Here is a 22,642-nt window from a genome sequence, read left to right as displayed (position 1 = left end):
ATGAAATGACTGCGCTGAATAACATTTGGCATCCCCGCCCTCCGACTTACATATTCACTGTTGTCGAAGCAAACAGTCTGTGTTGATTCTCATAAATGTAAACTCCCTCCGAGCTCCAAATGTCACATATAAAGTGAAGAATTCATATTGAAGCAGTTTCTAGACCAGAGGCGAAGTCACTGAACTGAACCGAGCTCTGCACAGTCTGTCTCACAGAGTCCGTCTCACAGCGTCTGTCTCACAGAGTCTGTCTCACAGACTTTCCTAGCATAATGTGTTGTAAAAAAGTGTCAAAAAGTCAATATAATATAATAGAAATCTGGAAATAAAAATAACATATACAATATATATTAAAAATAAATACAGTACAAAAAAAATAAATGAAAATGAAAAAAATCTAGTAAAAAAAGCAAATCTGTATTGAATTTATGTAAAAAAAAAAAAAAAAAAAAAAACAAACAAACAAACATTAATTCAATAAAATAAGCAAACAAAATAAACATAAAAAAATACAAATAATAATGATACTAGTGAAAAATCTATTAAAAATATATGGTGGAAAATCACTAATTCCATATGATAAAAAATAGAACTGAATAGAATTGCAGTATAATCAAAATACTAAAATGCATCATATAAAAACAGTAAAAAATCAAATTGCATCTTGCCAAGTCTTTACTGAAACAATTTGATTGCAAAACATGCCCACCGTGTGGTTATACTGGCTGTTTTAAAGCACTCGTGTTCCCACAGTTCGTTCAGGTGATCCCTTATGTGAAGGATTTAAAAAATGTGAAGAAATTTTAAGATATAGAAAATTATTTTGAAGTTTGAAGGGAAAAAAAGTTTTTTCAAAAGTAATATGACAATCAAATTAATATATTAATTATTTTACAAAACTGTTGTATTTTTAAGCACTTTTAACAAGTAATTTTTTTTATTTTCAGATAATTTTCTTATACTTTTTATAAATTTCTTGCTACTTTGACGGTCAATTCTTCCTTATTTGCTTATTGCCTTACTACCATGTGTTTGGGAAGAAATCAAGCCAGTCTTTGCAGGTTTCAAAGGGTTAATTAACGGGTGAAAGGATGTTTCTCTGCTGTAACTCCCGATGCCGCTGAATGTGTTTTCCATTGTGTGTTTTCAGACTGGGGATACTGGAATGACGTATCCCGCACAGAGAAGAGGTACGTTGTGTGCGCCAAGAAGGTTCCCGAAGAGAAGTAACATACACAGTTCATTAAAAAAATCCAAAAAGTCTATGATGATATTAAGATGTTATCAATCTGCATTAATAATCAACTGTTATAGCATTAAGCATAATTCTTGTAACTTTTTGTGCATGCTGGCTCACGTTCATGGCTTTTTTCTTGCTATGATGAATCAAACTGCCATTAAAAACGACTGTCCTTCTGCAGCAAATACAGGAAGAAAAAAAACGAAAATAATCTGTAATCTGTGTTTTGCATTTATGAGATTATGCACTCAAAATCTGTTTCACTTTCTGAAATTAAAGTGAAATTAAAGTGATTAAAGTGAAGCACATGTCAATTGTTTGTATTACATTTGTTTTATTCTGGATTTTTTAAAAATATTGTTTTACCATATTTGTAGTCATAATGCACCTTACTTTTAAACCCAGGTTTTTGACTAGTTATTTATTTTGTTTTATTTTATTTTATCAAATTCTACTTTATCAAATTTTTATTTTATCAAATTATTATTCTAATTCTAATTTATTTATTATTGTTTTGCATGAATGGAGAATTTTTTGAATGGTGTAAACTGCTGTTGTTAAGGTGTATATGAATGTCTTAAAATCTTAATTTATTTATAAATAGACAAGCCACTTGTGAAAGCTTTAAGTCAAACATGCTTATTTTAAAGTTTTTGGTTTTTTGTTTTTTTTTAAACAAAATCTGTATGCTCCATATCCAGCTCTGTAGCACACAGTGTGTGAAGATAAGGGCAGTTTTTTACAAGTAATGTGCACATGAAGGACCCTCCAAAGAGGTAAATAGGAGCGGAAACTGGGACATTTGCGTGGTGTTTCAGGACTCTAGAAATGGCGTAAAGCATGGAAACTATGTCAACAATTGTCGGTAAAGATGATATATTTGGTTATTTTGTTCCTAGTAGCTCTCATTTACTTTTAGTGGATTCACATTTTAGTATCTATTAGTCAAGTCAAGTCATTTTTATTTATAGAGCCCATTATCACAAAACATGGTTTGCCTCAGAGGGCTTTACAGTGTACGACATCCCTCTGCCCTCAGACCCTCACATCACCCGAGGAAAAACTCCCCAAAAAAAGGAAGAAACCTCAGGAAGAGCGGTAGAGGATAGTGAGGGATCCCTCTTCCAGGACGGACAGACGAGCAATAGATGTCGTAAATAACAAATGAAATACAATCATGGCAAAAAAGGAAAGAGAAAGAGAGAGAGGGGTGGCACAGCAATAATAGAAGCAGATGCATGTCATATTACAATAACGATAGTTGTGAAATTATTAATTGCTCTCTATGATGATGTTGATAGAGATGATAACAGTCTCATGCATATGTGAAAGGGAGTTGTCCAAAGGCAAGATCACAACATCAGCGCAACCAGGACCAGACCACGATCAGGGTGAGCAGGGGGCACAGTATCAGTACAGCCACAGCACAAGCACAACCAAAGGCAGGATCACAGCATCAGCACAGCTATCACCACGGTCAGGCACAGTCAAGGTTACGGCCAGGATCCAGGGAAACTAGGAAACAAGGGAGCAGGAACGCTCCCGAGAGGCAACGGGATTAGCGTAGTGCAGTTCAACAGACCCAGGCTCTGTGATCGCGAGCCCCAGGTAGTGAGAGTACCACATGGCTATCACAGATGTTAGGCTAAGCTAAACTACTGAGGCTGAGCTAAGCTTGCAAACGGCTGTCACAGATTGAAGGCTAAGCTTAGCAGTAAGGGTAATGCAGTAAACGGAGATGCATGATTTTCCGATGGCGGCATTGAGACATGTTTGAAGTCTAGATAGCTGATCAGTTTCAACTGGTTTTATAGATAGATATGATATGACGATATGATTGCGTATCGTCAGCATAACAATGGAAATGTAGTGAATTTTGTTAAATGAGTGTTTTCTAATTATGTTGCCTAGAGGAAGCATATATAAAGTAAAAAGGACTGGTCCAAGCACCGAACCCTGTGGCACTCCGAAGCAGACCTTAGTATGTGCGGAGGATTGATCGTTGATGTGAACATATTGGGAAACGTTATTAATTTTTGCTAGTGCTGTCTCTGTACTAAGCCTGACTGAAAGTCCTCGGTGGTTATAACTCCATGCAGCAGCTCAAGTAAAAACAAGAGATGATATCAATAAAAGGATCATTTAAAAGTTCATTTCAGTATGTTCAATATTTGGCTTTCCCAGCCTTTACCTTTATGAATTATTGGAAAAGCAAACAATCTTTAGGATTCTGGGTGATAAAAACTTCCCTGCTAGCTCTGAATGTCTGCTTACATCCATATAAAGTGAGACATTCAAATGTTCGTCAAACATTTACACAGTTACAGGACCAGAGGCGATGCCGCTCAGCTGATCTGAACGCGGTGCGGACTTCATCGTCTCACACAGAGTCAGACGGCGGCTTTTCATTACACATTCGTGCAAAACAATATTTAATGAAAATATCGATAACACACGATTGCAAGATGACTGTTTTTCCACTGAGTGATGTTCTGCAGCTTCTCCTCTGGTGATAACATTCAGTAACCATGGCGATGGATGTTCAAAACATAAGCAGCTTTATTTCTATTGCAGCCACCAAACCAGCCGTCATTATTTTCAATCCAAGGCCACGTAGGCGTGTTATGGAGCCGTGATGGAAAGACGAGCCCCTTATACGTGGGAGCGGCCTCGTATGAGGGAATTCTGGGAGATGTAGTCCACGATTTCACAGAGGAATTGTGGATTCAAAACTTTCTCAGAGTTATGTGATGCAATAACAGCTCTTGTAGCTCCTGCTGCACCATGAGGGAGCCAGTTCCTGTGACCTCACAGCGTCATGTGACCTCACAGCATCATGTGACCTCACAGCATCATGTGACCTAGAAAAGACTAAAAAGTGTTTCCATTGCAGTTTTGTAAAATGTGGCTTTTTAAAATCACCTGAAATATCACCTCATGCATGCATAAAAACTTTTTTGAGAAAAATTGTTTTTTCAAAATTTGCACAATTTGAAAGTTAATGGAAAGCCACCTCGTGACAGTTTTGGCCTCGCTCACTGGGGGATGACACTAAACTGAATTTTTCCTCTCACATCTGAAGCGTCTGTCTCGAATGGGACGACTCTCTGGCTGTGTTTGCTCTGATAATTTGTCGTGTGAATATGAAAATGAGTCCTCTGATGGTAGGGGACTGGCATGTCTGCAGGGCGTAAGTGTTGAGTTTAAAAGTGAGAGGACGAACCATCAGACAATCAAACGGAGGAGCAACGACAAACCAGAGCACATCTGCGGTGAGCTGCTTCCTCTCTCTGCACGTTTTTTTTTCTTTTTTAAATCCCAGGCCATTTACTTGAATTTTTTTTTTTATTTTACTATATTTAGTTATTTCTTTATTTTTTAAAAATAATTTTCAGCTATTTTTTTTAACCCTAACCCTTGCACATTTTTGGGTCATTTCTTCTTTTGTTGCTCATTGCCTGCCTCCCATGTTTTTGACAGAAATCAGGTGATATTGCTCAGGGTTCAAAGGGATGCCTCTGATCTTTGGGATTCAGTGTGACCATCAGATTTTTTTGGTTTGTTTGTTCTTATTTTTTAAAGCAAAAGGAAAATGTCTATAGGGGATTAAAAAATATAGGTTAAAAACTACATTTATAATTATAGTTATTACATATTTGAAATTATGTTACTTTTTCCAGTTCATTTTCATATATTTTTTGTTTGTTTGTTTTTTCTTTTTACTTATTTATCTAACTTTTCTTTTTACTATTTTTCAGGTATTTTTTTGTGCTTTTTGCTAATTTATTGCTAATTTTAAGGTCCGTCCTTCTTTCATTGCACACAGACGTCTTCCTATGTTTTTGAAAAAAAATCAAGCCAAATTGCTCAGGTTTCAAACTTAATGTTAAGATCAGCTCATCAGCTTCTTTGAGGTAATTTTCTCCAGATATTAATCTTCTTATCTGACTTGCCAAAGAGGCGAATGAGCATATTTCCTAAAGTTTCGACCTGTTCCCTTTCAGTGTGAATAAATACTAAATGTTGTATTTGATCACCTTCAGCGTTCATACATGCAAACTCTCACAGCTGTTACCTTTCCAGCTTATATTCCAGCTGTGGAGCTCTGAGAGTCAGTGACGTGTGAAGATGCATCCAGCTGTGGTCACTGTGGTCCTGCTGCTGGTGTCCACGCTGGACTCTGTGACGGGACGACCTCACAGTCAGTACCACGCCATCACCTACCATCATTAACCTGTTCAGGACACCATGATGCTCCAAACACACTCAAAAAAAAAAGGAAAAAAGAAAAAATATATATAAATAAAATAAAATAAAATAATATTAAATTAAATTAAATTAAATTAAATTAAATTAAATTAAATTAAATTAAATTAAATTAAATGATGGCTTTCTACTCTAAATGCACTCATGTCTTATTGTGTGTGTTTTCATTTCTGTCCACTCTAATGGACAAAGAATCTTAACACAGAAATTGCCTAAAAGTAAAAATAGTGAGATTATTTTTCATGTATCACTAATTTAGAAAAATTACACTGAACTGTGTCGTAAGGAACGGATGGGGGATCTCAACAGGTAAAACCCAAAAAACGTGATCTTTTTGTGTTTGGCAGCCCCCGACCCTGCAGACTTATGTTCGGAGTATCCGGAGAGTCCGTGTGGTGACGGGTGGAGCCACATCGACAAACATCGCTGCGCCAAACTGTTCACGACGATGAAAACTTTCAAGGATGCAAAGGTGAGACTACGGAAGCCCTGAGGAGCAAGTGAGAAAAAAAAATTCTGATGGTCCATTTTCTAAGTCCAAAAAAAATGTTTGCTCATGTGAGAAATAGAGTAAAAAATAAATAAATAAATAAAATAATTGGGGTGAAAAAAAAATTTTTTGGCAAGAATAAAACATTTTTGGCAAGAAAAAAACATTTTTTTGGCAATAAAAAATGTTTGGGGTAGAAGAGAAAAAAAATTGGGGGCACAAAAAAAATTTTTTTAGGGGACTTTTCATTTCTCTCTGCACTCTAAACACAACATGCATCTCTTATTATTTCTCACAAAAAACAATAATTTTCTCACAAAAAAAAATCTTGAAAAAATAAGTTTGGTTTTTTTTCTCAACAATTTTTTTTTCTTGCAAAAAAATGTTGTTTTTTTTTAATTCTTGAAAAAAAAATGTTTCCTCTCTTGCCCCTCAGGACTTCCATATGTGGCAAAAACAGTTATAGTGAAAAAGCTGCTTTGACTGACGCTTTGCTCACTTTTCTGTTGATTTTCAGGCTCACTGTCACACCTTAGATGGTGATTTGGTGTCACTGCACGACGAGGACGAGGTGAACCGGCTGGTGTGTTTGAGCTGGCGCAGCCTTTCGAAACGCCACACGGTCTGGATTGGAGCGCAGAGATTTGAGGTAAAGAGTCACTCTAACAGAGAGCAGACAGACCGGACGGGTTAGTTAACTCATCGATGGACGATCAGGAGGAATATTTAGGGATGGGCTGATAAATGTCGATGATGTCGATAGCGATGTTTAAAATTACAATGTGGTTTTTTTTGTTGTCTTGTTATTTATTCCCCCTTTGTGCCTGGAAAACAAACACATCTGTTGCTCACAATGTAGCACAGTTATACAGTATATAGGTGTAGGATTAAATATGTGCGTATTTCTAACTTTTCAAACGTGACATTTAACTTTAAGAGTATTTGTTCATTGAGATTGATGTATAGGTTTTGTATAGGCTTTCTTTTTTATCTATTTATTTTTTGTTAACTGCACTTGGCCATAAGGCTTGTTTGCTTTTAGGGGTTTTTTTTGTTTGTTTTGTTTTGTTTTTCTTTTTTAATACTTTGCATACACTTTTTACAGGTGAAATGATTATCCATAAAAAAGAGAAAAAGAAAAAAACAATAAAAACCCTAAAACAAAATCAACAGCAACAAAAAACACGTCTCTGCGTTTGCGTGCTGTATGCCCTCACTGATTCTCACCTTTTGTGTTTTTTAGGGAGAATTTAGAAACACTGATGGATCTGAATTCGGGTACACTCGATGGCATGATGGTCAGCCAAATAACTCGGGTGGACACGAGGACTGCATCGAGTCGAACTTTAACGGTAAAGAAAACTAAAGTATAAAAAATTTAAAAAATACTGTAATATACTGTAAAATAAACTGTAATTATAATATTAATATATTAATTACAAACATAATGTAACTGCACTGTGTTGTTACGACACGACTGTGACAGTTATTATCTTAGACTCTGCTAAATGTGTGACGTTTCTGCAGATTTATGCAATTTAAATTATTTTTTGATGATTTTTTGTGACACGGTGTGAATGAAACGTGTGCAGCCTTATATAGTCCCTCAGGGTTGCAGGTTGCATCACTCATCATGAGCAAAAAAAGCACTTTAACCCTTTGAAACCTGGAGCGCCATCAGTTTCCTTGTGCTTCGTTTAGACGCATTTTACAGTTAAACTTCTGAACCTGAGCAGTTTGGTTTGATTAAATTTAATTTTGATTGAACATGAACAAAAAGGCAGTCAGCAACTTGGCAGGAAGAGGGAGAGTAGAGTCTTTATTGGTTAATAATAATAACAATAATAATAACAACAACAACAACAACAACAATAATAATAATAATAACAATAATAATAATGACGATGATGATATTGTTAATAATAATAATAATAATAATAATAAATAAAGAAACATGTTCAGAAAACTATTTATAATTGTTATCATTACAATTATTATTATCTTTTTATTTTATATATTTATTTTTATGTTAATTTTTTATGTATTTATTTTTATTGTTTGGGGTCTTTTTATTTTAAATCTTTTATTATTAACTTTCAGGTATTTTTTCTCTAACTTTCTGTCTTTGAAAGAAAATAGATCAAACCAGTTTGCTCAGGTTTCAAAGGGTTCAGACAAAAACTATTCTTGCACGACGCCTAATAATAAGAAGATGATTGTGTTTGAATGCTGATGTTGTGTTTCATGAACCACTGAGAGGATGATTTTGTCCGTGAAGCCACTGACTGTGATGTTTCCTGTCTCTCGCTGCCAGAGTGGGGTCTGTGGAACGATGCGTCCTGCTCAGAGGAGAAGTACTTTGTGTGCGCCAAGAATTTCTGATCCTCAGGTGATTTCACATTTTGAATAACTGTCGACAGATGGGTCTATATAATGCAATAAACAAACGGCTATTAAAGTTACATAATGATCAGAATTAATGTTTCAGAGTCATATTTTCCCCAATGCATTTGAATAAAGATAATAATTATAAGTACCGATTTCACTGTTTTCATACAGCGCACCATCCATTTATTTACAGATATTTATAGATTGGATTCATAGATTATAGTTTGAGTTTACACGTCTTTCTCTGTATATAAATTGAAGGTGATTTTTATTCATAGATAAATCATTTACTCACAGATCATCAATGCACACACACACACACACACACACACACATATATATATCTATGTATGGATGTATAGGACCCTTCAGAATACATAAAGAAAACATTAAAATGACATTTTCTTTTTAAAAAAATGTCCTGTTTTCTCAGTCCTCAATAACATGTTCTTACCTTGTTCTCATGTAACATTGTGGGAACATTTTATAGAGGGACACTGATTTATTTTTTACTTTTATTTATTTATTTTTTACCTCTCAGCATCATCAAAACATCTTCTGAATGTTGCAGTAATATTTAAAATTATGTTTTTTAATTTTAACAATTTTTCTCAAGTCATATCCTTTTTTGGGAAAACTTTTCTGTTTTTCTGTTTTTTTATGGATTTATTGCACATTTTTGGGTCATTTCTTAATAAGCTGCTCGATTAACATTTATTTAGGGACTTGTGTGCGTTAAAAGCTTTAGCAGCTCTCAGCAATAAAAAAAAAAAAAAAAAAAAAAAGCCTCCCAGCTCTGGATGTCCTTACATGTAAAAAAAAAAAATAAAGAATTCAAATGTTCATTAAGGATGTGACTGAACAGCAGGAGCAGTTCTGTTAATTGTCATTAATTATTATTATTGTTGTTGGGCTGATGTTGTTTGAGGAAAGCTGTGGTCTCCTTGGAGATTTAAGAAACAAACATTAACATCATGTGGGCCTATTTCATCATCTGTCGTTCAGGTTCATTCAGCTGGCTTTAATTTCGGAGGGAACAATCTGCTCCTGGGAAAAACAAACAAAAACAAAACAAAACTCACATTTAAACGGCAGTTAGGACAACAAAAGTATCACTGTCAAAAATGAAAGAATACAGATTTGTAACATCAGGCTGAAGACTCACATAAACTCGCTGAAGACAGTGAAAGTTTTTTTGTTTTTGTTTTTGTTTTGTTGATGTTATTTTGTTTGGTTGCCAGGCGACGCTGTGATACTGTTTTGTGTTTAGGGGCTGCTCTTCCTGATTTTTTCTGCACCAGCTGTCAAGTGCACGATAAAGAGATTTCAGACTTTTATCTTCATGTGACATTCACGTCTACCTCAGAAAATCGGAAATTACACTTCCACATCCCACTTTGCTCCAAAAACGAGTTTTCTGACATTAAGTTTGAGCCTACAGCCACAGAAATTAAGGAGTTAAATCGTGTGTCTTTGTGGCTTCTTCAATTTATTTAATTACCTACATAACTAAGAGTTGATGTGCCATCAGTAGTTAATATTTTCCAGTGGCTTTATTTCTATATAAAATATAAAAGAATACATAATAAATTAAAAAAAAAATAATATTTGCTTAACCTAAACCATTTTCATATTGGTTTTTTTTGTTTGTTTGTTTGTTTGTTTGTTTTACTTTTTCAGAGAATTTTCTTGCATTTAAGAAAATAAATATTTCTTGGCCAATGTCTTTTTTATAAAAATATTTCTATTAGAATTTCAAGTGCATAAGATCACTGTACAAATATATATCTCCACATAAAGTCACACAGACGAAGAAAATAAAATGAATAGTGAAAATAAAAACAACAAAAACAACAACAATCGCAACAACAACAATTTCGATAATAATAATAATAAAAATAATAGTAATATTCGGGTTATAAATTAATCAAAATATAGAAATAATTAATTTGATTTTAAGAAAGTAAAAATAATAAAATAAAATACATAGATTTTGTGAATTTGAAGGTGTATTTTTATATGTATGTCAATATCTCTCTTTTATCCCCAGTGATCCTGAACGCAGCGCGCAGTGATTATCGATCCCTCACCGGAAGTTGAGCATTTGTTTTTGGCTCAGTGAGGCCGGGGAGGCTTTGATGATCGGACCAGCAGATGACTCTTTAAGAACTCTTTTTTATCTTTAATTCCCAGCAGAAAGAAAAAAAATCAGTCTCTGTGTTTTGGGGGATGTATCATCGTCTCTTCCTGGTTTCCGCTCTGCTGTGCTGCTGTTCAGGTGAGACATTACAGGTGTTTTTTATTTGTATTTTATGTGAGTGTCTGCAGCGGGCTGCACGTGAATGCATCCGACAGGTAACGCAGTAAAAGTCGATGTGAGTGAGTTTTTTTTCGGTTTTTGTAAAGAGAGAAGTTGCGGTTTTGTCGCGGGTGATTTACAAACAGTCCGTCAGATCACTTCCTTCATTCTCAGAGTGAAAAGTTCAGACTGGAGAGTTTAGAGAAACTCTCAGAAAACCTCATTCTGAACTGATTTTGCGTCACGATTTGAAAACTGAGCAGCTTTTATTGATTATCAATACGTGCACGCGCCTCACTGTGACATGCATTGATTTTAATTTTCCAGCTGAAATGTAGCTTTGTACATTTACTCAAGTTCTGCACTTACTGCTTACACTTTAAGCAGTTTTGTAAGGCTATTTCCTTGATTTTTATCTTTTTATTTTTCCTTTAAAATATATATATATTATGGTAAGCTGTCAGGTAATCTACTTGTGTTTTTTATTTCTTTTTCACTATTATCCTGCTCATTTCTGGTTGCTGCTAAGTCGCTCGTTTTTCCATGACTTTAAGATAAATCAACCACTTTGTCCAGGTTTCAAAGGGTTAAGTAAAGTATGTATAATAAGAAGTATCAACTTAAAATACTGAAACTATAACAAAACATCTTTTTTTTTGTATGCAAAACTCTTAATTTATGAGGCAATAAAGCTGTCAGATAAATGTAGTAAAATTAAAACTACAATATTTTCCTCTGAAATGTTGTGGGGTACAAGTATAAAGCCAAAAACAAGAACACAAGTAAAGTACAAGTACAGTATTTGAGTAAAAGTACTTAGTTACATTCCATCAGCTCAGTGTTAAAACATCCGGGTTGTTTAATATTTTTCTGCAGAATGTTTACTTTTATTTTAACTTCTGCTAAAAAATACTTCTGTACTCTTAATTAAGATTTACTGCAGTTTTTGCACATCTGTTGTTACTGTTGCTTTCTTCCCTTAATGTTTTCACTGTTGTTGTTTTGCTTTTTTACTTTTTTATAGTTTTTGCATTAAAAGTCATCTGTCCCTGCACTGACGGAAATTTCAATAAAAGTCAGTAAACATGTTATAAAAATAGAAATAAATGCAGATTTTGAGGTGATTTGGAGCTGTGATTTTGGTAGGTTTATTTGGGTGAAGGATGTGAATACTTGTTCCACCACTATAATTTCCTCATTGTTTGTCAGTGGGAGCATCTCAGCTGTTAATGAGGAGTTAATTCTGTTTAATGAGAAGTGAATGAGTCAGTGTGTGGAGGTTTTACTGCTTTTCAGGATCGTCACTAAACTCACAGACTGAACTATAATGAAGCCAACGCTAAAAATACTGCTACTACTAGTAGTACTACTGTCAGTGTTGCCCTGTGAATGAGATCAAAATAAATTCATGATTCTACTTTGTATCCAGATTCACAACAAACGTAATAAATGGGTTTTTTTAAAAGAAGAGAGAAAGAAGAAAAAGCAGATCCAAACTCAAGATGAATAAAGATGAAAATGAATGAAATTTTAAAATTATTTTGATTTAATTTAGAATATATAATTATGATTATTATATAAAAGTTTTTGGAATTGTTTTCTATCTTTAAAAAAGAATAAGAATCTACTATTTTATATATATTATTTCTAGATATATATTTTTTATCTTTTGCCAAGTTGCTCACTGAATTATTTGCACACCAGTTTTATCGGAGTTTCGAAAGTTTAAATCTGTGCGAAAGGCATTTAAATACAGCAAAAGTAATGTTGATCCAGGTTTGAAAGGGTTAAGAAGATATCACCTTAAAATTGGCAAATTAAAAAAAAAAAAAAGTTTTAAAAATATCAAACAAGAAAACCATCTGAAAAAGTGATTCATTATTATTATTATTATTATTATTATTATTATTATTATTATTATTATTATTATTATTATTATTATGGTGTAAAATAATTTTAAATGTGTAATTATGATTTTTTAAATATTCTTTTTTTCTCTTGCTTTTTTTGAAAATAAGAATTTTCCAAATGTCCCTTTTTTATGTCTTTTTTGTAACGCGTGGACACACTGTGGGAGATGATGGAGAGTGTTATGTTCACTGCACCAGCGTCGGAATATTTTATAATTATGAAAACACGTCCTGAAGCGTCTCTGACATGGACAATTTAATTAGTGCAGGACGTTTTAATATTCTGATGCTGTTGGTGTGGACATTATTATCTCACATTGTGTCCTCTGACTGACGTGTTCCACCAAAGAGTTAATTAACGAAAGACTTTTTAATAACCTGTTTGGCATTTAAAGCATGAGGAAGTTTTAGTTTGAGGAGGTTTCCGGCCTCCATGTCTCCTCCTGTCCCTCAGAACAGTGTCTCCTGGGCGTGTCTCTCTGTCCTTTATGGCTGGTACATTGACCAAAGAAACAGCTGAGTCACCACTGCTGTTTTTCTTTTAACCCTTTCACCCAGTTAGAAGTTCCAGATTTGGGCGAGTGAAACACAAACCGTTCACACACTTTCACACACCCGTCAGTCCAGTTCAGAGCAGGAAACGAAGCAGACTGTGTGTCACGCAACCCAACCAACATGTGCTTTTAATTGAATGAGATGGAAAGTTACAACATGAAATAATAAGAAATGACTTATTATTCATAGTTCTGAAATAACAGAGTCATGCAAGTTATGTTACAAGTCTGTGTTTATTTGTAAACGATCATTTTGTCTTCCATCAGGATAATTTTAGGACTAAAAATCGAGATGCATCTTTGAGTTTGTGTCAACAAATCAGCCAGAGTCTTAAATTGGGCAGTTCCCCAAAAAAATGCACATTCAAAAAAAGATATTTTTCCTCTCACCTGTAGTGCTGTTTATGAATCTGGATTGTTTTGGTTGAGGAGGATGTTTCTAGCATCTGAGGACATTTGGGGTGTAGCCTTTAAGTTTTTAAATTAAACTTTTGGCATTTTTGTACTCATTAAAATATTTTGTCCTCTATTTTTGCGTTTTTAAATTAAAATTCTTTGAAATTTTTGAGCTTTTTTTCTCTTTTATGATGTTGGCATTTTTTTTCTTTCTCTAATTAAAAAGAAGCTCAGCAATTTTTTTGACTTTTTTTTTTTTTTTAAATTAAACTTTTTTTAAAGAAAATCTTTGGGCATTTTCTTTTTTCTTTAAAAAAAAATTGGTGATTTTTTTCTTTTAAAATTCTGATTTATTTGAATGTTTAAGCAAATTTTGGTGATAAAAAAGTAAATATTTTAAATTCTGAAAAAAAAAGAAAATACTGCCTTTGTGTAGTTATGAGTGTTTCCTTGGAGACAATTTTTTTAAAGTTGTTGCTTCAGGTTTTGTGTCATTTCCAAAGCCGTACTTTGTGTTTGCTGGTGGGTTTTTGGTTGTTGTTTTTTTTTGTTTTGATTTGTTTTTTGTTTTTTTTGCATTATACTGAGACGTTTCTAATGTTTTGTCCACCTCATTTATTCATGTATTTGTAGAGTTGGATACTGGAAACAGCCCCAAATATATGGAATTATTGTGTAAAGTTTGTCTTAAAATGGTTTATTTGTGTGTTTTCTCAGGAGGATCCGCGGTGACCGGTCCTCCGCAGACAGTCGTGGCCTTCGCCGGCGCCGACGTGTTTCTGCCCTGCAGCTTCAGCATCCCGCCCTCGGCTGAATTTCCAGATGTGGAGTGGTCAAAGGTCGGCCTGCTGCCAAACGACGTGGTCTTCTTGTACCGGGACGGCTGTGAGGTCCACGCCATGAAGAATCCAGCCTTCCAGTACCGAACCAGCTTCATCTCCAGAGAGCTGCAGAACGGGAACATCTCGCTGCGGATCTCCGGCGTGAGGCTGTCGGACGCGGGGACGTACAGGTGCCTGACGCTGTGGAAGGACGCGCCGCGGGCCGTCACAGAGGTGCAGCTGCTCGTTGGTGAGTCCTCTCAAGTGTTTTTTTATCTTCGGTAAAGATTTGGCATCTCCATCATACCACAAAGTGCAATATCTGCAATCATTGCAAAATTCACTTTTCTGCAAAAAAGAAAGGCGCTCTTCATTGTTCTGCTGCTGCATTTACGGCAGGAGATATTAGGCTTTGTGGTTTTTTCATCAGCTGCAAAAATGTACTGTGAAGCCGATGCAGAGTGCAATAAAAAAACATTAATCAAAAACAGAATACCTACCCAATTAACAAATGTGCGAATAAATCAAAAAACAGATTAAATTAAAAAAATTATGTATTTTCTTTAGGTTGTTTTTTGTATGTTTTTTTTCTTCTTATTTTTCGTTTATTTTTTTTTACAAGTTTCTTGCTCGGTTTTGGCAATTTCTTTCTTAAGTTGTATGTTTGTTTGTTTTTAAAGAAATTCTGCCAAATGTTCAGTTTTCAAATGTTTTAAATATTACTCAGTTAGAAACATAATCTAGAGATTATTTAACATGAAAATAACATTATATTACTCAGATGTGTTAAATGTGTCACGCAGGGCTTTTTTAAACAGCTATTTGATGACCTGGAAAAACTTTCAGGTATTTTTGTGTTTTAAACCAGAATTTGTTCTTTAATTAATCCTCATTATTTTGTTTTTAGGTGTTACCGAAACTAAAAAATACAGTTGAGTTTCAGCCAAAGGAATGCAGACATTACAGATTCACTTTCCCGGCATGCTCAGGCTTGTTATATTTAATACCTGCATGTTTCCACCCACACGGGAAAAAAATGAGACACTACCTGAAGTTTTGTGTTCATGACTTAACCCTTTAAAACTGTACTGACATCATTTTCTTGTGCTGAGCACATCGGTGCAATTTCTTTCAAAAACACGAGAAAAAAGGCAAAGAGCATCTTAGTTAAAAATGATCCACAATTTGTAAGAATGTTAGATTTAGGAAATTATTTTTAAAAAGCTAGGGAAAAATGTCTAGAAACATTACAATTATCATAATTACATATTTAAAAATCATGCAACTGATTTATCGTCATTTTCAAGCATTTTTTTTCTCGTATTGTTTGACTTTTTTGTGTTTTTTTTAATTCCTTTTCTTTTTTTGTCTTTTTTCTTTTAACTTTTTTTTGCAAACCTTTGGATCATTTCTTCTAAAGCACTTACTTACAAGTATAATTTTATTTTTTTGTTTGTTTATTTATTTATTTTTACAAATTTTAAGGTATTTTTCTTGTACTTTTTACCATTTTTATTGCAAAACTTTGGATCATTTCCCCTGGTAAATTCTATTTACTTTTTACTTTTTTTAAAAACATTTTTGGATCATATCTTATAAGGTCCTTTTTCCAAGTATCAGCTTTTTTTTACTCCTATTTCTTTTTCATTTTTGTCTTTTTTTTCTTTCTTTTTACCAATTTTCAGGTATTTTTCTTGTACTTTTTTTTTTTGCACATTTTCTAAAGTTGCTTATTGGCTTCTTCCCATGTTTAGCAGAAGAAACCAAGCCAGTTTGCTCAGGTTTCAAAGGGTTAATGTCTCCCAGCGTGCAGATATATTAGATTTAATATGTTACATTAAATGTTTGATGGAACATTCAAAGGTCACGCCTGTGATTATTATTGTGCTTCATAAAGGGGCCGTTTCTGAGCCAAAACTCCTCATCAAGTCAGCGGAGGGCGGAGGCGTGACTCTTCAGTGCGAGGCCGCCTGCTGGCTGCCAGAGCCGCAGATCACGTTTCTGGATGATTACGGAAAAATCATCCCTGCGGACGAGCCAAAAAGACATCAAGATGCCAGCGGCTGTTTCACCGTGAGACGAACGCTGACTCTCCGGGACGCGACCAAAAGGTTAACAGCTCTGTCCAGATTCTAGAGGAGGACGTTTTCTGGTTTCTGTCTTTAAAACTGAAAAAGTTCATTTATTTTACAAAAAAAACAAGAACATAGAACATGTTCCGCTGCATCTGTATGGCTTTTAGTTGGTTTAAAAAGTCCCAAAATCCTGTGAAACAAACATGGAATCAGATTCATTTTACACACTAAAAGATGAACAAAGCACAGGTTTAAAAACACTTCAGCAAAAAAGCAAATTGGCTGGATTTCTTTTAAAAAACGTGGGAAGATGGTGATGAGCAATCTAACAAAAAAGTCCCAAAAATAAGTAAAAAATTAGTTAAGAGTTGCAGTAAAAAGACAATTACAGCAAATGAGAAAAAAAATGACCTAAAAAACTGCTAAAACATTTTTCTCTGTGACATAATTTAATATATATAATTAATAGAGTTATAAATATAGTTTTCTCGATATTTTTCCTAATTTTTGGATCATGTCTGTTAAATTTCAGAGCATTTTCTTGTCACCTTTTATTGTTTATTTATTTATTTATTCAATAATTTTTTATTCATTTATGTATTTATTTATTTACAGTTTGCAGGACATTGCAGCACAAGGACACTGATGTCCATCCAGGTGTTAAAGACATTATTTAAAGTATGCAGTACTTTTATTTATGTATTTCTCTTTTTGTCTGAGGCTGCGTTTCTGCTACAACACCTGAATTTCCCCTCTGGGGGTCAGAACAGGATTATCTTTTTTTATCACTTTACAGATCTGATTTATAAACTCGACTAAAACTTTAATATTTTCATCACAGCGTTTCCTGCAGAGTTCAGCAGCCGGAGACAAAGCAGACCAGAGACGCCCACACGATCGTACCAGGTGAACTGCAGCTTCAGCAGCGATAATTACGTCTATGTTCACAGAATCACAGAGATGTCCAGAAATGTTACACGTGACCTAAAATCTAACAAATGTCTAAAAACCGTCCTTAAATCCGTATTTTCTTAAGAGCCTAGACACAAACTAAAATCTGAGAAAGCTCTAAAAATCTGAAAAACATCCTAAAATCCACAGAACATCCGACAATCTTAGGAAACTCTAAAAAAAAAAAAAAAAAATGTTGAAATGTGTTAAAATCTAAAAAATAATAATAATAATAAAAAACTCTCTTAAAATCTTAGAAACAACCTAAAATTTGAAAGTCCTAGAAATGTCCAAAAGTCCAAGAAACGTCCTAAAATCAGAGAAACTTTGTAAAATGAAATGATCCAAAATGTCTTTAAATCCTATAAACATGTTTGGGGCCGCAGGAGGAGGAGTTTGGGGCCCCTGGCGTCCTGTCGTTGGCCCTCAAACAAAGCCAGCTGAGTGTTCCCGCTGAGGAAGATCTCGGCGACCTCAGTTTGCAGAAATCCTCCCGATGGCTCATCCGTCAGGTGTGAAATATGTCGGATCATTTTCGTGTCAGCAGCTGATTTGTTTTCGTTTGTCTCTTGTCGTTTCAGATGGCCACGGGAGGATCTGCTCTCTGACCACGAACATCGCTGTCGGCGGCGGCGTCTTACTGCTGGCAGCTCCGTTATGTATGTTAGCGGTCTTTCTGTGGAGGAAATTTGGCAAATCGGGTAAGTCGCTGAGAGGACGCTGTATTTGGGAAAAGACGCTCACTTCTCATTAAAACCTTTAAAACTCAACAGTTCTTCAAAGGTTTTTTTTGTCTTGAAACTTTTTTAGTCATTTTTGAAGAAAACATTTTATGGAAAATATTTGGCATTTTATTTTCTTTTAACATTTTGGGTGATCTTTGAAGAAAATATGAATGTTTTCTTCAAAAATCAGCATCTCATCCAAAAACTACCAAAAAATGACGTCATGCTTGGGTTTTTCCAACAGTCCTTGAACACGTCATCATACGTGTTATTATACGTTTGTGAAACAGATTTGAAGACTTTTTCAAAGCTTTCAGGGTATATTTAATTTTCCAAAACGTTTCTGCGCCTTGAAATTACCATGCACGAATTCCAAGACCTTTCCAGGCTTGTCTTGACCACATTAACCCCGTATGATGTGAAAAATGAACGTATCCATGGATTCCAAAAACATACTTCCCCACGTCTTTTGCTGTGGTTTGGTAGGTAAGAAATGTGCGTACTAACGGTGCGTATTGTCTTTTTCTTTGATATTCACAGCGAAGGCGTCGACGTCGTCAATGATCAGACAGTCGTCGGATGAAAGTACGCAAAGTAGTTCCTCTGAAAGTCGATTGCTCTTGCACAGCGTCATGGTTGTCAAGGACGACAACAAGGAAAGCATCACCATCGAGATGCTGACAACAAAAGTGGCCGACCTCAACTCAAAGCTTCACGAGAAAGACGAGACCATCCTCCAGCTACAGAAAAACAACTCCCAGCTCAGAGCTGCTGTTGTCCTGCCAGCCAACCGTCGAGGTCCTTCAGCCTCGGCCGACACCAGCGCTCCGAAATCCGGCGGCCAGCCGCAGAAGAAGGGACGACGACCTCGCTTAACACGGCAGAACAGTCTTCCAGCACCCAAATACCCGACACACAAAGCTCGCAGTCACAGCTGCCCCGTTATCTCAGGCTTGCCAGCGTTGCCCACTTCGTCTTCCGCCAGCACCGCGGTGAAAAAGCTCGGCAGTATCGGTCGTTCAATGAGCGATGCTTGTCCTCAGCCTCGTCTGAAGGCCAAACTTAAGCGGCAGCTTTCATTCGTCGACCCGTCAACTGTCAACCGCATCCTGCTCCTGGAAGATTTAACAGAAGAATCAGACTAAACCCAAAACTTACTGCAGGCTGAGGCACCAGCGATGGCCAAATGAAGCTTGGGGCGCTTTTTCAGACCAAGAGCGCCGTAAAACAGGACAATGATTCCACGAGGCTTCAACTGGCCATCGCGAGTTCGTACTGGCCATAAGTGCCATATCTGATTTTTAAAAATGGGGCAAATTCAAGTCAAACATTGTGATGCACACGATCAAAAGCTGTCTCTATTTGGCTTGGGCAGTATGTGATATTTCAAACCTTCCTGAAAAATGTATTTGTTTTATTCATTTCACCTGTGTAAAATGTATTTAAAATCTGTATGGCACCTTAATATGTGTAACAGTAAGATTCTATATATTGGGTTGTATGTAGGGACTCCTTTATTTAAAACTGATTTGTACTCAAGAAGTTTTGATTTTTAATTTAATTCTTCATTGTTGTATAAATTATGCAAATTTTGTATATTTTTTAAAGCTGTCTTTTTTTGTTCACTACACTGTTTTATGAAATAAAGCACCTTTTTTTTTTTTTTTTAATTTCATGTCCCCATTTTATTCACACAATTCTAGTATGATTAGAAATAAAGAGCACCCCCTGCTGGTTTAAATATAATATTATAATTTTTTTTTTGCATCAGATGTTAGGTTGGGACTTTACCTGCCTCGTTCACTCAAATTTTGAAATTGCAACACTTTAGTTTTTCCTTTTAAAGATGCTTGGATAAATGTTTCTATATTACTAGAAATATTTATGTAAATTTGCAGCGTTAACAACTTGTTGTGCAAAAATAATCAAATAATACAGGTTCTATGTTTATGAAATTTCTTAATTGCACTGATAAATTTTGACATTTTCTTTTGTGCAGCATTAATTTTTTTTTTTTTTTTTTTTGCAGAAAAGATGAAGAGCATGTCCAAATGTTGCATACGAGCAGCTACCATCGAGCCGAGAGACAGAGATTCTGTGTGTCCGTCAGTTGGTGGGACAGGATGCAGCTAATGCCGTTCTGCCTGCTGCTGTGTGAGTACAAACTTCTTAACCGTGTACAAATAAAGTCTTTTTCCATTTCTTCATGTGCTGCTGACAGATATTTTACTGTCTTTTGAATTCAGAGATGTCATTTTCTTCATGATAATGCATAACTGATGATTAAACTGGAGATACTCCAGTATCATCTGCATAACTGATGATTAAACTGGAGATACTCCAGTATCATCTGCATAACTGATGATTAAACTGGAGACAGTTTGGTGTCATCGTTATATCGTATCATAGCTGAAAATACTCTAATACTCTAACCATATTTTGTTGAGGTGTATATAATAAATTTCTACCTGGATGAAAGTACTTTTGTTACACTTAAGTAATGTTCAACAGGGGGCAGAGTGTGTGTGTGTGTGTGTGTGTGTGTGTGTGTGTGTGTGTGTGTGTGTGTGTGTGTGTGTGAAAATAAGAACAATTTTTGGAAAATGAAGCTTTGCTTCAGGACAAAGGGAGAGTTATACAGTAAAAATCGGGGTGTACTTCTCTCTTTGTTTTTAGTTTCCGTCAGCTTGAAAGAACATCTGGCTGAATGTCTGAAGGACAAAGACTACGACTACTACATAGAGGTGATACTTTTCTCCAGTTTGGATCTTCCATATATCTGCTCCTTTAACCCTTTGAAACCTGAAAGGAAACACGTTAGATGACCCGAAAATTTGCAAGAAAAAGTTACAAGAAAATTACCTGAAATTACCTGAAATTACCTGAAATTACCTGAAAAAAGCTGAAAAAAACTAAAATTAAATTTTTTTCAAAAGAATTCTGTAAGCTAATTTTAAAAATACAGTTATGATAATAGCTCAGTTTGTGAAAACTCATGAGAACACCTAAAGCTCAATGATGTTTCTACTTACTTTTCTGTTTCTTTTCTTTTGTTTTTGTAGGTAAAAGACGAAGTGGAGGTGAAAGGCTGCTGGGCTGCTCTGAAAAAATATGACCGTTATTATGTGAAGGTAAAATCCAGAGTGATGTCATGAAATGTTGCAAAAATTACGTGGCTGATCCCACGTATAAGGGGCTCGTCTTTCCATCACGGCTCCATAACACGCTGGCCTTGGATTGGCAATCATGACGGCTAGTTTGGTGGCTGCAATAGAAATAAAGCTGCTAATGTTTTGAACATCCATCGCCATGGTTACTGGGATGTTATCACCAGAGGAGAAGTCGCACAGTCATCTCAACATTGCGTTTTATCCACCTTTCTAAAATACTGCTTAATTTATAATGAAAACCCACCTATAGATATATGTATAGAGGCATACGCAGGTTCACATCTCTCTGTAGCAGAATGCTTTCAATAAGAGTATCCATTTGTCCTTTTGTTTTTAAGGTACTCAGGAGTAACTGGTGGGTCGGACCTGCTCCCCAAAGCTTTTCTTACTGTCCTCGGTGACTCCGCAATTCTCCTCGACTCCAAAGTCAAACGCATCAGTCAGTCAGATAACGGTATGATTGTATCGTACCCGACGGGCCAACAGTCTTCTCTAACTGACCTTTCTGCAGATTACGTCCTGGTAACGACCACAGCCAAAGCAGCACTTTTCAGTGAATTTGACCCCCCTCTCTCCATCCCAAAGATGCAGGCACTGAGGTCAGTCCACTACAACAGCTCCACCAAAATCCTCCTCACCTTCAGCAGGAAGTTTTGGGAGAGGGACGGCATCCGAGGAGGAAAGAGCATCACTGACGGGCCGTCTCGTTTCATCTACTACCCCAGCCACAGTTTCCCAAACAATCCAAACATCGGCGTCCTGCTGGCTTCCTACACCTGGTCCGATGACTCCCTCCTCTTCTTAGGAGCGAGCGATGAAGAGCTGAAAGAGCTGGCTCTGAGAGATTTGGCGAAGATCCACGGCGAGTACGTAAAGTCTCTCTGCACAGGCGTGGTGGTGAAGAAGTGGAGCACAGATCCTCACAGCTTGGGCGCCTTCGCTCTTTTTACCCCCTACCAGCATTTAAAGTACGCCCAGGAGCTCTTCAGAAGTGAGGGCAGGGTGCACTTTGCTGGTGAGCACACGGCCTTCCCTCACGGATGGATCGAGACGTCCATGAAATCTGCCATCAGAGCTGCAGCCAACATCAACAAAGTGAAGCTGCTGAATTCTCAGTCAGAGATGAGCTCTAAATTCTGGGGCATCAAGTCTAAGCACTATTACGGTGTTTGAAACCCGGATCATCGTTTTATAGCGCTGCCTTTCGCAAGTATTTAAACCTTTTAACTTAAATTGGTGCGATTTCTTTTTCTTCAAAAAAAGCTCACTTCACTTCCTTCAGGACCCAGCATGCATCTGTGCAGACTCGCAGTTCTCCATCTATCCACCAGATGCCCTCAGACTTTCCCAGCACTCC

General features: G+C 35.9%; 3 protein-coding genes across 3 annotated transcripts; all 3 read left to right on the top strand.

Moving 5' to 3' along the window:
- The first annotated feature begins 4,482 nt into the window (after positions 1 to 4,482).
- On the top strand, positions 4,483 to 8,677 carry LOC148185767 (C-type isolectin Sp-CL4-like). The gene is made up of 6 exons (XM_088073571.1): positions 4,483 to 4,512; positions 5,324 to 5,441; positions 5,854 to 5,978; positions 6,514 to 6,645; positions 7,240 to 7,348; positions 8,311 to 8,677. Exons 2-6 carry the CDS (start codon positions 5,369 to 5,371, stop codon positions 8,376 to 8,378), a joined length of 507 nt encoding a protein of 168 aa, XP_087929697.1. The 5' UTR covers positions 4,483 to 4,512; positions 5,324 to 5,368; the 3' UTR covers positions 8,379 to 8,677.
- A 1,816-nt stretch (positions 8,678 to 10,493) lies between these two features.
- LOC121962109 (butyrophilin subfamily 3 member A2-like) lies at positions 10,494 to 19,785 on the top strand. The gene is made up of 6 exons (XM_088073443.1): positions 10,494 to 10,662; positions 14,261 to 14,614; positions 16,262 to 16,475; positions 17,281 to 17,345; positions 17,972 to 18,091; positions 18,656 to 19,785. Exons 1-6 carry the CDS (start codon positions 10,614 to 10,616, stop codon positions 19,258 to 19,260), a joined length of 1,407 nt encoding a protein of 468 aa, XP_087929569.1. The 5' UTR covers positions 10,494 to 10,613; the 3' UTR covers positions 19,261 to 19,785.
- Positions 19,786 to 19,930: 145 nt separating this feature from the next.
- LOC121962133 (L-amino-acid oxidase-like) lies at positions 19,931 to 22,622 on the top strand. The gene is made up of 4 exons (XM_088074040.1): positions 19,931 to 20,269; positions 20,792 to 20,859; positions 21,178 to 21,263; positions 21,624 to 22,622. The coding sequence occupies exons 1-4, from the start codon at positions 20,167 to 20,169 to the stop codon at positions 22,456 to 22,458; spliced, it is 1,092 nt and encodes a 363-aa protein (XP_087930166.1). The 5' UTR covers positions 19,931 to 20,166; the 3' UTR covers positions 22,459 to 22,622.
- The last annotated feature ends 20 nt before the right edge of the window (positions 22,623 to 22,642 follow it).

Source organism: Plectropomus leopardus, chromosome 23 (assembly GCF_026936395.1).
Source record: "Plectropomus leopardus strain MGB_pleo_1.0 chromosome 23, ASM2693639v1, whole genome shotgun sequence".
Lineage (NCBI taxonomy): Eukaryota > Metazoa > Chordata > Actinopteri > Perciformes > Serranidae > Plectropomus > Plectropomus leopardus.
The sequence above is the reverse complement of the archived record's forward strand: the minus strand, read 5'-3'. Positions and strand labels throughout refer to the sequence as shown.

Bases quoted from the DNA above. Each gene is read 5' to 3' on its own strand.
- LOC148185767 (XM_088073571.1), top strand. From the start codon at position 5,369: ATGCATCCAGCTGTGGTCACTGTGGTCCTGCTGCTGGTGTCCACGCTG. The intron at 5,442-5,853 runs GTCAGTACCACG...TGTGTTTGGCAG, and splicing joins TGTGACGGGACGACCTCACA to CCCCCGACCCTGCAGACTTA. The intron at 7,349-8,310 runs GTAAAGAAAACT...TCTCGCTGCCAG, and splicing joins CATCGAGTCGAACTTTAACG to AGTGGGGTCTGTGGAACGAT.
- LOC121962109 (XM_088073443.1), top strand. From the start codon at position 10,614: ATGTATCATCGTCTCTTCCTGGTTTCCGCTCTGCTGTGCTGCTGTTCA. The intron at 14,615-16,261 runs GTGAGTCCTCTC...TGCTTCATAAAG, and splicing joins AGAGGTGCAGCTGCTCGTTG to GGGCCGTTTCTGAGCCAAAA. The intron at 18,092-18,655 runs GTAAGTCGCTGA...TGATATTCACAG, and splicing joins GAGGAAATTTGGCAAATCGG to CGAAGGCGTCGACGTCGTCA.
- LOC121962133 (XM_088074040.1), top strand. From the start codon at position 20,167: ATGTTGCATACGAGCAGCTACCATCGAGCCGAGAGACAGAGATTCTGT. The intron at 20,860-21,177 runs GTGATACTTTTC...TTGTTTTTGTAG, and splicing joins ACTACGACTACTACATAGAG to GTAAAAGACGAAGTGGAGGT. The intron at 21,264-21,623 runs GTCATGAAATGT...TTTGTTTTTAAG, and splicing joins AAGGTAAAATCCAGAGTGAT to GTACTCAGGAGTAACTGGTG.